Source organism: Spea bombifrons, chromosome 2, assembly GCF_027358695.1.
Source record: "Spea bombifrons isolate aSpeBom1 chromosome 2, aSpeBom1.2.pri, whole genome shotgun sequence".
Taxonomy (NCBI): domain Eukaryota; kingdom Metazoa; phylum Chordata; class Amphibia; order Anura; family Pelobatidae; genus Spea; species Spea bombifrons.
In genome coordinates, this window is record NC_071088.1 from 104,984,646 (window position 1) to 104,999,013 (window position 14,368).

Below are 14,368 nucleotides of genomic sequence, written 5' to 3' on the forward strand. Positions count from 1 at the left end.
TTTTACTTTAGATGAAAAAAATCACCAGATCTAAAATTGGCCTTCAGCTGGTCCCAAACAGAACCTACGTAATGATATAACGGAGAAGTAAAATTATCTTTGCAGTGTTTTGAGCAGTCCAGTTAAAAAGTGTGTTGGTATTAAGCGGCATGGACTATACAGTATATGCGTTGATGATGCACTCCCATTACTTTGTTTAAAGGCCTTTGGATTTTTTTTAAATTTACATGCTAATATAAGTGTTTGTTTTACTTTGGGAAAAGATTTCCTTTTTTTTCCTCTTCTCATTCATATCACCAGAAGGCCTATTGATTACAGTATATATGACGTCAACACCTTAAAAATTACTGACTGTTGATGACAAAAAACAAAAAGCTAAAAAACAGAAAACCCTGACTCCCATTGTGGGAGAAGAAAACCAACAATAGCAGAATGTCCTGCAGTGCAAAACGTAAGCACCATTATTGTATAGTATTGTATAGTAAAGTATCAATCTTTGCAGACGATACTAAGCTCTGTAGCGTGGTTAACACAATAGAGGACAGTGCACGATTACAAATGGATCTGCATAGGTTGGAGGCTTGGGCTGGGATGTGGCAGATGAGGTTCAACACGGATAAATGTAAGGTTATGCACATGGGGAAGAAAAATCCAGGCTGGGAATATGTATTAAATGGGAAAACACTGGGGACGACTGACATGGAAAAGGACTTAGGAGTCTTGGTTAACAGTAAATTTACCTGTAGCGACCAGTGTCGGGCAGCTGCTGCTAAGGCAAATAAAATCATGGGGTGCATCAAAAGGGGCATGGATGCCCATGACAAGGAAATAATTCTACCATTGTACAAGTCACTAGTCAGACCACACATGGAATACTGTGTACAGTACTGGGCACCAGTGTACAAGAAAGATATAGTGGAGCTGGAGAGGGTTCAAAGACGGGCAACCAGAGTAATAAGGGGAATGGAAGGACTGCAGTACCCAGAAAGATTATCAGAATTAGGGTTATTTAGTTTGGAGAAAAGACGGCTTAGGGGGGACTTAATAACTATGTATAAATATATAAGGGGGCAGTACAGAGATCACTCCCAGGACCTATTTATACCCAGGACTGTATCTATAACAAGGGGACATCCTCTACGGCTGGAGGAAAGAAGGTTTCTACACCAGCACAGACGGGGGTTCTTTACAGTAAGAGCGGTGAGACTATGGAACTCTCTGCCAGAGGAAGTGGTAATGGTAAACTCAATAAAAGAGTTTAAAAGGAGCCTGGACGTGTTTCTTGAAAGCAATAATATCACAAGTTATGGATAGTAAATTAATAGGGACAGAACGTTGATCCAGGGATTTATTCTGATTGCCATATTTGGAGTCGGGAAGGAATTTTCCCCCTGGTATGGGGCAATTGGCATCTGCTTCATAAGGGTTTTTTGCCTTCCTCTGGATCATCACGGTAGGGACACAATATGTATATAGGTTGAACTTGATGGACTTTGGTCTTTTTTCAACCTTATGAACTATGTTACTATGTTACTATTATGAATATCAGTGGGTTATCCAGTTTATCTGCATTGTCTGTATGAAAATGGTACAATAAATCTGCAATTGTAAAATTGAGTAGGTTGCAAATGATTTATAACAGAGAACCTAAATATCTACTTCCTAACTTCTACGCTAAAAGGAATTTCCACTTGTCTTTTAAAATTTGTCCTCTAGCTTCAATCATCGCGTTGTATCAGGTGAAGGAGCCCACACTAAGTCACCCAAATCAGTTTACAATAAGCTTTTTTTTTGGGGGGTTTTTTTTTGTTTTCCTGCTGCCAAAACTTGCCATACTCTAACATGCATTTACACACCATACAGTTAACAGACACAAGATAACATCTTATGGTCACAAACACACAGTAACACAAACAGACGCTAACATTCTACACTCATGTACACAAATGCTAACAACATACACTCATATACATACTAGATTGAATGCTGACTATGGTAACGCCATACTATAACAAACACCATACATGCTAGCATCACACTCTTATAAACATGCGGGTGCACGCACACGCTAACACTATCCATATGTAAAAATACACACTAACACTATGGACACATACTTTATTATCTTTTATTTATATAGTGCTAACAATTTATGCAGCGCTTAATACAATACATAGACACTGAATCTGGCACTACAATACAGTAGACATACTGATTCTGGCACTATACATTTACACACATACTAACTCTAGCATTATAGATATAAACACTGATACACACATATTATGGCATATGCACACAGACACTATAGTATACAATCACACTCACATACTCTAATCAACCTTCCCCCTCACCTCGGGGAGACCAGCCACACCACTGCCTATCTTCTGCCATCCTGAATCTGGCACCTTGCGCTTTTCAGCAAGGATGTGGTGAGGAGAGTGCTGGGTTTGTCGAGCCCTGCATTATTATAAATTATAACAGCAAATTCATAATTTACCTCTGCAGATGTTTTCAAACCATTTTCGACCCTGCAAAAGCCACCACACTCCTTCTCTAATGGGAAAAGGAGTACTAGCAGATAGGGTGGGCAATCATGCAAATCCTGATAACATGGAACGTCTTCTGTTGCACATTATTAATTTAAAATTCCCTTAAATCAAAAAATAAATGTGTGTATATTTTAAGCATGGCTTATATCTCTTATTTGTCTCTAGTCAAAACAGTTATATTTTTACAAAAAACTTTATACGTGAAAGGGTCACTTGGAATAAAAGCACAGGGAAAAACAAATACCAGAATTTCAATTCAACATCAAGTTAAAGGGATAGTGTGATGTCCCTGACAATCCCTCTAAAGCAGAACGCATATTATAGTATTGTCAGTCATAGCAGCATGCAAAACATACATCTACAGCAAAAAAATTTGCAAAAATTTTAGGTAATTAATAGTATGAAAACAGAACTCTAATCTGTTTGCACTGCATGTAGCTGCAGACTCGATATTATGAAACAGACAAGACAGAGGCTGATCTAAATAAAGAAAATCAATATTAGCCGTATCTACATGTTCCACCCTAACCCACAGTGTGCTGCACTTGCCTGCTGTCAGACCGAATCCAGGTTTCTCCTAACCTTTACAAGCTCCTATATTACAGAAAACTGGTAAGCTATTCATTAATCAAATGCTACAAATGGCCGATAGCAGGCAATTACACAGGGCAAATTAAAAGGTGGCACAAATCTTATCAACACACTAAGTGCAAAATCATCATGCTTTTAAAAGGTGCTCCGCTAGTTAGACCATTCTTCCTTTTCAACGGTGAATTGGACATTATGATGTAAGCCATGTACAACATAGAATTTTCTCGCTGTAATTATCAGAAAACAAGGGGTACAATCATTGATGCAGAGTCCTGGCAGAGAGGGACATATAAGGCAGTAATACCTGGAGTCTTTCCTTATACCTTTCGTATAGAAGACTCCACATCTTTTTGAGGGTTACATTTGGCACCAGTGGGGGGGGGATTGTGCAAGGGAAACACCAGTCGTAAGGACAGCAGGACATTTTTATCATTTGGAGTGGACTCTTAAAAGAGGATGTCTCGCTGGATTTGGAACTCTAAGAATGTGTGTTTTTTTTTCCAGTTGCAAATTTATTGTATAGCACGTACGTACAGGTGGACGGTAACGTTTTTGTGCCATGCTTTGGTTTCACGCAACCAGAGGTACGGCTGTTAACAGTCCCATGTATTTATTATGATCAATGTCGTTTTAGGACATGTGCGCCACCCTCTCCTCTCGCACATGACAGGCACCACTTGTGCATGGTGTAGATAATACACCGATTAGCCACAAGATTCTGACCACCGACAGATGACGTGAATAGCACTGCTGATCTTGTTATCATGGCACCTGAAAGTGGTTGCCATTAGGCAGCAAGTGAACATTTCATCCTCAAAGTGGATGTGTTAGAAACAGGAAAAGTATGCAAGCATAAGGATCTGAGCACCTTTGACAAGGGCCAAATTGTGGTGGCTAGATGACTGGGTCAGAGCATCTCCAAAACTGCAGCTCTTGTGGGGTTTTGCCATGGCCATTACCTATCAAAAGTGGTCCAAGGACGGAAAAGTGGTGAACTGGCGACAGGGTCATCATGAACTGGTGGGGGGGGTCAAATCCAACAGACGAGCTACTGTAGCTCAAACTGCTGAAAACGTTAATGTTGGTTCTGATGGAAAGGTGTCAGAACACACAGTGCATGACAGTTAATTGCTTATGAGGCTCTGTATCTGCAGATCAGTCAGGGTGCCCATGCTGACCACTGTCCACTACGGAAAGTACCTACAATGGACACGTGAGCATAAGAAGTGGACCACAGAGCAATAGAAGAAGATGGACTGGTCTGATGAATTGCATTTTCTTTTACATTACATGGATGGCTAGGTGCGTCTGCGTCGCTTACCTGGAGAACACATGGCACCAGGATGCACTATGGGAAGAAGGCAGTGTGATGCTTTGGGGAATGTTCTGCTGGGAAACATTAGGTGCTGCCATTCATGTGGATGTAACATTGACAAATACCACCTAAGCATTGTTGCAGACCATGTACACCCTTTCGTGGACTCCTTATTCCCTGATGGCACTGGCCTCTTTCAGGAGGATAATGTGTCCTGCCACAAAGCAAAAAATGGTTCAGGAATGGTTTGAGAAACACGACGAGTTCAAGGTGTTGACTTGGCCTAAAATTCCCCAGATCTCAATCCAATCAAGCATTTGTGGGAGTGCTGGACAAACAAGGCCGATCCATGGAAGCCCCACCTCGCATCTTACAGGACTTAAAGGATCTGCTGCTAATGTCTTGGTGCCAGATATCACAGCACACATTCAGTCTCATTGAGTCCATGCTTTGACATGTCTGGGCTGTTTGGCCAGCAAAAGGGGGATCTACACAGTATTAGGTTATCATAATGTTATCGCTGATTGTTGTATACACATCTTTTTTGGCAGCACTGCTTGTTTGAGGTGACCCTAATTGTTTTGGGAAGCCTTTTTCTCTGACCATGTCACAGGCGGGTTTTCAAAAAAAATTAAAAAAAAATGATATAATAACTATAAAAATTATCCACCCAGGTGGTATTCTTTGTTTAAAAAGGGAAAAAGCAGAAGGGCAGCAGTGAGAGGGGAGGATTGTGCAAGGGAAACGTCTGTCGGTAAGGTGTAGGACATTTTCATCTTGTACATTTGAAGACGACTCCTCAAAGGAAGTCTCTCGGGATTAACAGCACAGATTTCAGCACTTTCGCGATACACTCCCTGATCGATGTGCCCCTGCTATTGAGTGCCCAGGTGCACAAATAGGACTGTTGACAACTATGCTATTTGTATATCGCATTTGGGGACTCTGAGCGTCTCCAGAGGAGTTTAAACAGTTACGCATTTATTTGAGCATAAAACAGTCTATAAAACTGTTAATACTTAAAATAGATCTGAAGTCAGCATCTGTGTTTTCCTAATAAATATTATATAACCTGCCATGTATCTCAACACCAGCTTTGCAATTAATGGGTACAATATAAGTGTTTTTAGGCACATACCTAAACATCTTTATTTACCTGGGATCCAACAAGAGTTTAGTGGAAATGGTTCAGAAAGATGCAGTTACGCTGACACCTAGGAACCGGTAACCAAGTGCATACCGGTTAATTCTATGACTTAAGCAGAAGATATACCATGTAAGTGCATATGTGTGTTATTAAACTATATTAAAAGTCAATGAATCAAATTTAAAAAAAGATTACCATATAGACAGCTTTTTTCAGGTGAAATTTCCACCTTAAGCAACAAATTAGCTCACCTAAGTTTGGGTATGTATTTAAATTCTATAGCTGTGCAGCTTGTGTGGCCATCAGTCATCTGGAGACGCAGCATTCTGGGAGCAGCCTGGGATTCTTCATTATCCTTTGGAGCCGATACATTGCGGATTTTTTGAATTTGCAGCACACATGGGCCATCTACCTGTAAAAATAAAGTCATACAGCGTTGATAGAAAATAAGAGAAATCTATGATGAACTAGCAAACATGCAGATTCACATAAATGACATGCAAGATATTTTAATGGCTTGTGTACAGGAGGTGGAGTCCCACCAATACCCCAATAAAAACCAAGAACCCTCCAGAAACCCAACACATATGAAGCTTTAAAAGTTTTTAGTAACCTTAATCGTGATGCTTGTTTTTTGGGTGGAATAACGCCACTTAAAGGGACAATCCAGCCATTATATGTACCATATTTGCTCGAATATAAGACAAGTTTTTTCTCAAAAATACCCCTCATCTTATATTCGCGGACGTTTCCCTCAACCTGTTCTCATGGCATATAAGGGTAGTACTTGCATCCTTCTACTGTATCAAGTCCCATTCTCGTCTTTTATGCTCTCCCATCTACAAACCATGCATTTCCAATCAAAATATCAAGCACCATTTGGCACAGATTTCATAAAAAGTAAACCCATCAATATGCCTGCAGTCACTCAGCTTTGAAGCGTATCTAATGGCTTTCTTTAATCCTTCATTAGCAGGCTTTGCCCAAAAAAGTGAAATTGACATTTATGATTTTGTGTAGCAAAAATGAACAGAGGCGTATGAATGTCAGCAAATTTAACAATCTGCCAAGAAAAATTATTAAAAATAGCTAGTTTTATATAGCTATGATAAACCACTGAAAGGGTGCTTATCATTCTCGTAATTAATGCAGCCTGTTAAAAATAGAGCTAAATAAACAGCGGCGCCTATTTTGAGTGGTGTCAAAGATGAAGCGTATAAAGTAAAAGAACCCACGCTAATCAAAAGGTAAAAGGAGCTGCCGCAAATCAAGGTTACATCCAACCTGGTTTCATCACAAATATGCAAAGCCACATGTTGCGTCAGCAGACCTTGCTGCTAGTAAAAGGTCAATTTGTAATGCTTCATTGCGGCTATGACAGATGTGGCTCCGAAAAGTAATTCAGACACAAAAGCTTAACAGTTTACAAAACGGTGAACGCAAGGTATAGGAACACGTTCAGATTGTAAGTTTATTTGCGCAGGGCCCTCCTCACCTTTTCTTTCAGTAAGTCAACATTGTTATGTCTTGTTTACCTGATGTACAGGAAATGGTACTATATACTGTAAATCAAATAATCTGCCATCCTCACCCCGATTCCCCAAAATTGAGTTCCTGTAGATTGTCTTGTAGATTGGAAGCTCAACTGAGCCTCACCTGTTTCTGTTAGCCTAATTGTTATGCTATACACTACCTGTTACGTCCTGTCCGCCCATTGTACAGCGCTACGGAATATGATGGCATTATATAAAACAAAAATAATGATAACTCTTAACTTCCCATTTCATCTAAGGGGAAGAAAACGCCAGATGCATTAATAGAAAATATGCAGCATAAGTTAGTTATAGTATCAACTTAGCTTTGTTTTATTACCGAGCGGCAGGGCTTCTACTGCATAAGTTTGGCCCTCTGGGCACCTTGGCACAGTTCACTGTACACACTGTACACAAATAATGTAAAGCACATATTAAAAATAAAACAAAAGTCCTACAGGAAGTGTGTCACATGACCTAGAACAACATCTTAGGTAAAGATGAGCTTGGTAAGTGAAAATATTAAGTAATATTTGAGCAAGACAAATGCCATATGCAGACACACAATCAGCAATTCTGTAACAATGTTTTTGCTAAATGCGGCTGTGGCCCAGAATACAGGGGAAAAAATGGAAAGACAAAATATGCAACTCGAGATGCCACAGGTTTCTTAAGTTATCATTAAGATTCAAAGCAATCAATCTAAAGTACACAAATTCTGCAATGCGTATTTCAGGAGCAGAAAAGCACTAATTTGAAAAATCTTCCTTGATTTCCACAAATGGCAGCTGTGATTACATGCCATTGAAGGCTTATACTGCCATCTAGTGGCTACAACTCAGTATGCATGCAACCAAGTTATTGCTACCGTCATCTAGGACGTCGCAAGCAAACAGACATTGCACTACGTCCACATCATCTTTTACTCCTCAGCACACTTTATCTCCAGTCACAGCAGTAAAACCAAGAAAATGTTACATGCTAACAAATTCCAGATTTTACAAGTTCAAATAGTATTCAATGTGTATGTGTAACAAAATCACATGACTAAGTTAACTGAGCTAAATGTTAATGGACTGAACACCTTTACACTCCAAGTGACAGGAATGACCTTGAAGCCCGTCATGTAAGGAAGGATTTCCCCTTAGACTATGGAGTCCTTGGGACAAACAAAGATTTCAAAAGCAAGACCATAAATAATTTAGCAGTGCAAAAAAAGATTTTATTTCTACACCTTTTAAAGTACTGAATATGTTTCAGCTCATCACAGATTTAAAGCAACAGAAAACCCTCCGTGCACTTCGTCCCCTACATCACCATTTGTAAGGAAAGATGATGCAGGCATTTAATGAGGTGTATAAATCAGCTGTTTTCTCACAAGGAACACCTAATTATGATTAGCGGAAAGCTTCACTCCAACCTATACTGCGGCAATTTACACATGTAACCGCTCAAATTATTCTGTTAGCAAGCACTAAGTTAGCTTATTAATGTATAAAGCACAAGCTGAATTTATTCCTCACATAACCTAACATTTAATGTGAATTTATTTAGAAAGCAGCAGAAAACATCACAATGCCTTACACCAAAGGTTGACAGATTTTTTTTGTTCAATATTAAACTCATACCAACACTGAGCACGAAAATCCTTCTTGGCGCCCAAGAGGGTACAACCAGCTGTCATGAATCCAGCACCCTTCCTGTCCTGCAGAGGTGCGATATGTAGCCCCCTGATCACCTTGCGACCTCCACAGGAAAATGTGCTAGATTTACAATGGCAGAATATAGGCAGCAGCTTGGCAGGTCCCACCAGGTTAGAAGTGGAGTAGTGTATCTGTGTGTGTATATGTGTGTTTGTGTTATATACACACACACACATTGTGTTAGCCAGTGTGTCCATGAGTATAAGAAAGTGGTTTTAGCATGTTTGGTGTTGTATATGTTACAGTATGGCATTAGTCAGGGTCTATATGGCAGTATATAGTGTGTGTGTGTGTGTGTGTGTGTCTATTAGTGTATGGTGTTAGCATGTGTGTATATGAGTGTAGAACGTTAACATATGTAACCTGTTAGTAACTGTATGATGTAAGTAAATGGTTAAACATACAAGTTTGAGTTTTTATGGTGTAAAATACCCCTTGTCATGAAGGCGTTAAAAGCAGTACTGGAATAAAGTGGTCCGGCACTAAAGAAATGTGTTTTATGTCGTATTGCCCCAATAAACATTATTTAACTGCAGACTAGGGGGTAATAAACAAAAATAAATAGATTTTCGGGTAACCAAAAAAGTTGGCTCCTAAATATTTTGGCTGGTTCCCAGATTGAAAACAAAATTTGCTGATCTCTGTACCAACATACTTATACACACACTAACATGCACACTGACATACTAACATACATACTTTATGTTACTCTGTGTGTGTGTGTGTATATACACACTAGACCTGAAACAACGAATCGATAAAATCGATAATAATCGGTAACGGGAATCGTTGTCGACGATTTCCGTTATCGATGAATCGAGTGATCGATTCGTCGTTGGAGCGCTCGGCTCCTTTCACTTACCTCCGCCAGCGTTCCCCCGTTTCTGCTGCAGAGCTCTGTAGTGTCCGTCTGCTTGAAGTTACGTAATGACGGATGTGACGCGCGTGAACGATGAAGATTTGAATAAAGTTTTGCGGTTGAACGTTGTAAGTGGAACGATTCGGTAGCGGGGAGAGAGAGAGAGAGAGAGCGAGAGAGAGAGAGAGAGAGAGAGAGAGAGAGAGCGAGAGAGCGAGAGAGAGAGAGAGAGAGAGAGAGCGAGAGAGCGAGAGAGCGAGAGAGCGAGAGAGCGAGAGAGAGAGAGAGAGAGAGAGATGATTGCCGGGTGGGAAACTGATGGGGCAGAGTGTGGGTGGGTGCAGGGCATTTCATTAAATATTGAAATAATAATCGAAAAAATAATCGGACAACTAATCGATTATTAAAATAATCGTTAGTTGCAGCCCTAATACACACACAAAGTGTTTTGTACCTCTACTTTTGCTGGCTCTGGACAGCTCTTCTCCTGCCTGCTCCCTAGCAGTCATTTCATGCTGCCTGTGTCCAAGCGCCAGGAAATGACATCATTTCCCCATGCTCAGACTCCATGTGCATGCGGGGAATGAGGGGGCACGGGCCAGCGGTATGTCAAGGGGTCGTGATGGTGGTACTGGTCAGGGGGCTCCATTACAGAACGCACAGTGCTCCCCTGCAAAACTCTAGGTGCCAGGAAGAGATTTCTTTTCACCATGGCAAGCTGGCAGTAGGGGTTTGTCGAGTGTTAACAGATGACAAAACCACTGGTAAAGCAGGACTTCAAGCCAGCAATTCAGCCATCACACACACTTTAATGCACACGATAACTTTGTGGACATAGAAAAAAAACACATATTGAAGTTGTCTCTTTAGATTATATGGTAACATTGCCTGCTTTTTTTGTATCATGACAATTAAGTGCCCCCTGCACAAATTAAAATGGGGGCTTTACATCTTTCTAATGCTGCATTAAGCTATAATAGCATTAACTCAGTAGGAAGAACAGCACTTTTAAAGCTCTGTAGCAACATATATAATTAACCCTCCCAAAAATATATGGGTGTGTAAAGTCTGTCAAAGAAATGCACTGCTTACACTCAAGGCTATTAATAATGAAGAAGGGAAGTTACCCATTTATTATAGTAATTGTTGCTTAAATATATCCCCTAAGGTGAAAGGGAAGGCTTCCTTGGAATAACCTGTGTTTTTGCCTGCACAAAAAAAAAAACGTAAGCAAGAAGCAGTCACTTCTGCAAACTTTTTTGTACTCTGATGTGATTTTTTTTGTTTACATAATGCCAATAACGTATGCATCATTTTCCATATCACGTTAAGCATGGCATACTTGGACTGGCAAAGCAAAAAAAAGTGAGGGTTAGATAATACAAAAAACACAATCTCTGCTTAACCCCTTCAGCACCGGGACGTACCTGGTACTTCCTGGTTACTGGTCACCGGTAGACCGGGACGTACCAGGTACGTCTCCTCCAAAAAACGCCCCCACATCACCACGATCGCGGTGATCGTGGAGGCGCTGCTGCTGCTGTCTGCCCAGGAGTTCTGGGCAGACAGCACAGCCTCTCTAAACCCGCCCCCAAGCCTGCGATCACTCCCACGGAGTGATTTTCTAGGCAGAAACAGCGATTGCAGAAAGATCTGCAATCGCGGTTTCAGCTGCCACAGGCAGCTTCAGGGAAAGGGGGGGGTGTTGAATGGGTCCCCACACAAGTGTGGGGGCCTGATCCAACACCCCCCTGCTGCCTGATCGCTCCTTGAGAGCGTCAGTGCAGCGTTAACCCCTTCAATGCCGCGATCGCGGCATTGAAGGGGTTAATTTCCGTTTTGTAGGGGGCTCTGCTGCTGGTGGTCTGCCTGGAAACCCAGGCAGACCAGCAACAGCAAAAACGAGCCCCAGAAGTCCTCTGATCAGTCCTGTAGGACTGATCAGAGAGACTCCTCCCCTACAATCTCCAGTCTGTTGGAGATTGTGTCCCAGCTGCCAGAGGCAGCTTCAGGGACAGGGAGACAGGGTTCTTTGGTCTCCACATGAGTGTGGAGACCAGACCCCCCCCACCCTCACCCTTCCTCAGTTAACCCCTACCCCCGCTCTTCCTCAATTAACCCCTTCAATGCTGCGATTGTGTATGACCCCCATCGCAGCATTGCAAGGGTTAATATTAGTCCCCACAAGCTTGTGGGGACTAAATACCAGTCAATGCTGTGCTTCAATGGAGCATCAGCATTGAAAGAGTTAAAAAAAATGTAAAAAATAATAATAATAAAAAAAAATTAAAAAAAAAATTAATTTAAAAAAATTAATAAAATAATAATAATAATAAAAAAATAACAGCACTGACCTGAAAGTCCAGGGTGCTTCCAGGTCAAATGCTGGGCTGATCAGATCGCTCCTGGCCAATAGGAGTGATCGGATCATTATGGCAGCCCACGGATGACCCTGCTCTACAAAGAGAGAGGGGTCATCTAGGGTAATTATGAAAAAACACAAATTATTAATAAATGAAAAAATCATAATTATTACCTGATCACTTGTCGGTGACATTTTAAGTCGCTGATTATTGATCGGTCTCCCTGATTGATGTCAGCGGCCTAAACCTGTCACTTACAAGTAATCTGATGAAAAAAATATTTTAAAAAATGTAAATGCACATGTTCCATAGCTTGCCCTCATAGCTTCCTAAAAAAATGCATGAACCATGCATGTGAGGCCTTGTTGGACTCATGGGATGTTGGTGAACAAAATGTGGTGTTTTCTTCCACTGTTGCACTTATGGTGTGCAAGAAATTCAGTGCAACATTGAAATGTATGCGTTAAAAATGCAATAAAATAATGTCCCTGTGAAGTTTGGCAGACATCAGTGAAGAAATGGCTAGCTGAAAACTGTCAAAACTACCCTAGTTGAACACCTTGACTCATCTACTGTTCATAAATATATACTTTTATGGGGTAATTTACAGTGGGGGGGCTTCCAAAATGTCCCAAATGGGATATGGGCTCAGCAAACCAATTTCTGAAAATTCCAAATTTGAAAACTAAAATGCGCATGTTCCAGTTTTGCCCTCATAGCTTCCTCAAAAAATGCATGAACCATGCATGTGAGGCCTTGTTGGAACCGGGGGATGTTGGTGAACACAATTTGGTGTTTTTTTCTGCAGTTGCACATATTCTATACAAAATATAATATAAAATCTAAAGCAACATTGCAACATATGCAAAAAAAAACAAAAAAATATAAAAATACCTCAAAATTTGGCAGCAATTGGCGATAAAATCCCTGTTTGAAAAGTGTCAAAATGACCCTAGTTGTACACCTTGACTTATCTACTGTTCATAAACATATAATTTTGGGGGGATAATCAGTATCTGTGACAACTATTGCAGTTATTAGACTACCATGCCAAGTTTGAAAAAAATTACATTTCAAAAACGTAATGCATGCCTTGCAATATTTTCCCCTATACTGGTCAAAATAGATAAAAATCCTGGCCATGTTGGGTGGTTTCCAAATCAGGACAACTTAATGAATATATTTGGGATAATTTTTTCCCATTGGTTCAATGTGTGTACAATTTGTATGTATACAAAACTGTAAAAAAATGCGTTTTTTTCATTTCCCCCCCACTTTTTCCAGTTTATTTCAAATAAAACAATGTACTACCCAGCTTAATATGGTTTCAAATGAAAGCCCTACTTGTGCTGAAAAAAACAATATATGATTTGTGTGGGTGCACCAATTGATAAGAGAGAAATTACAGTTGAAGAAAGACATGGCAAAAACACAAAAACGGCTCCGGTCCTTTAGCGACACCCTAGCTTAAAAATCCCGGTCCTGAAGGGGTTAATACACAAAACAAACACAGTAGAACAAGCGTGATCAGCAGAATATTCAGCAGTGCTGTGACTGATGTATCCAGGTGGTGAATTACCAGTTGGTAAAATAGCCCCCTCATAAACAAAACAGTAAAAATTGTATGTACATTACCGTGTGTCTATATAAAACCTTTTCCCCTTTATAACAACTATATTCAAAGTTGTAACATACAGTATATTTATATATGTTAACAGTGCTTGTTCCTGTTTCTAACATTGTTCCAGTATTTAACAAAAAAAAAAAAAATCCTTAAAAACATACTAGATAAAAAAAAAATTATGCACAACAAAAAAATATACATAAAAACCCATACAGATACAAAAATAAGGGTAGGGTAGTTTGAAAAAGAATCTTCCTGGACCTCATGGCCTTTTAAATCAGGCGATGCTAATTTGAAATGAGTGTGGGACAATTCCACGGCTAATTGCTAGAATTCCACTCCGCCATTTCAATGCAAATGAGGCAAGTAAACTCATATGATCCCGATGCATAGTTAATTTTATATTGCTGTAGTTGCATTGTAATAATGCTTCCCTTCTGCGAGCGTGTGTCTCCGGCTGATTGATGAGTCCCATAGGAGGAAACAAAAGCTTACATGAAGATCTGAGAGGAACAACAACAATGTGACATTCAAAATCAAACTAGTAAGTGCCCTGTACAAAAACAATTTCCTTTAAGTGGAATAGCTAGGGACTGGGTTTGTTTTCTCCAACTAAGTCTGCAGAAACACATCTCGGTGTCATTAAACCTATACTTCGAAAATAAAACAGGTGTGGAAAGAC

At 40.2% G+C, this 14,368-nt stretch overlaps 1 protein-coding gene across 1 annotated transcript in view; it reads right to left on the reverse strand.

Annotated features, from left to right (window-relative positions):
* TDRD3 (tudor domain containing 3) overlaps positions 1 to 14,368 on the reverse strand; it is a 109,169-nt gene that overhangs the window by 51,296 nt on the left and 43,505 nt on the right. Inside the window, exon 4 of the mRNA XM_053455429.1 lies at positions 5,857 to 6,017. Within this exon, the coding sequence (XP_053311404.1) occupies positions 5,857 to 6,017 (161 nt within the window). The remainder of the gene's footprint in view (positions 1 to 5,856; positions 6,018 to 14,368) is intronic.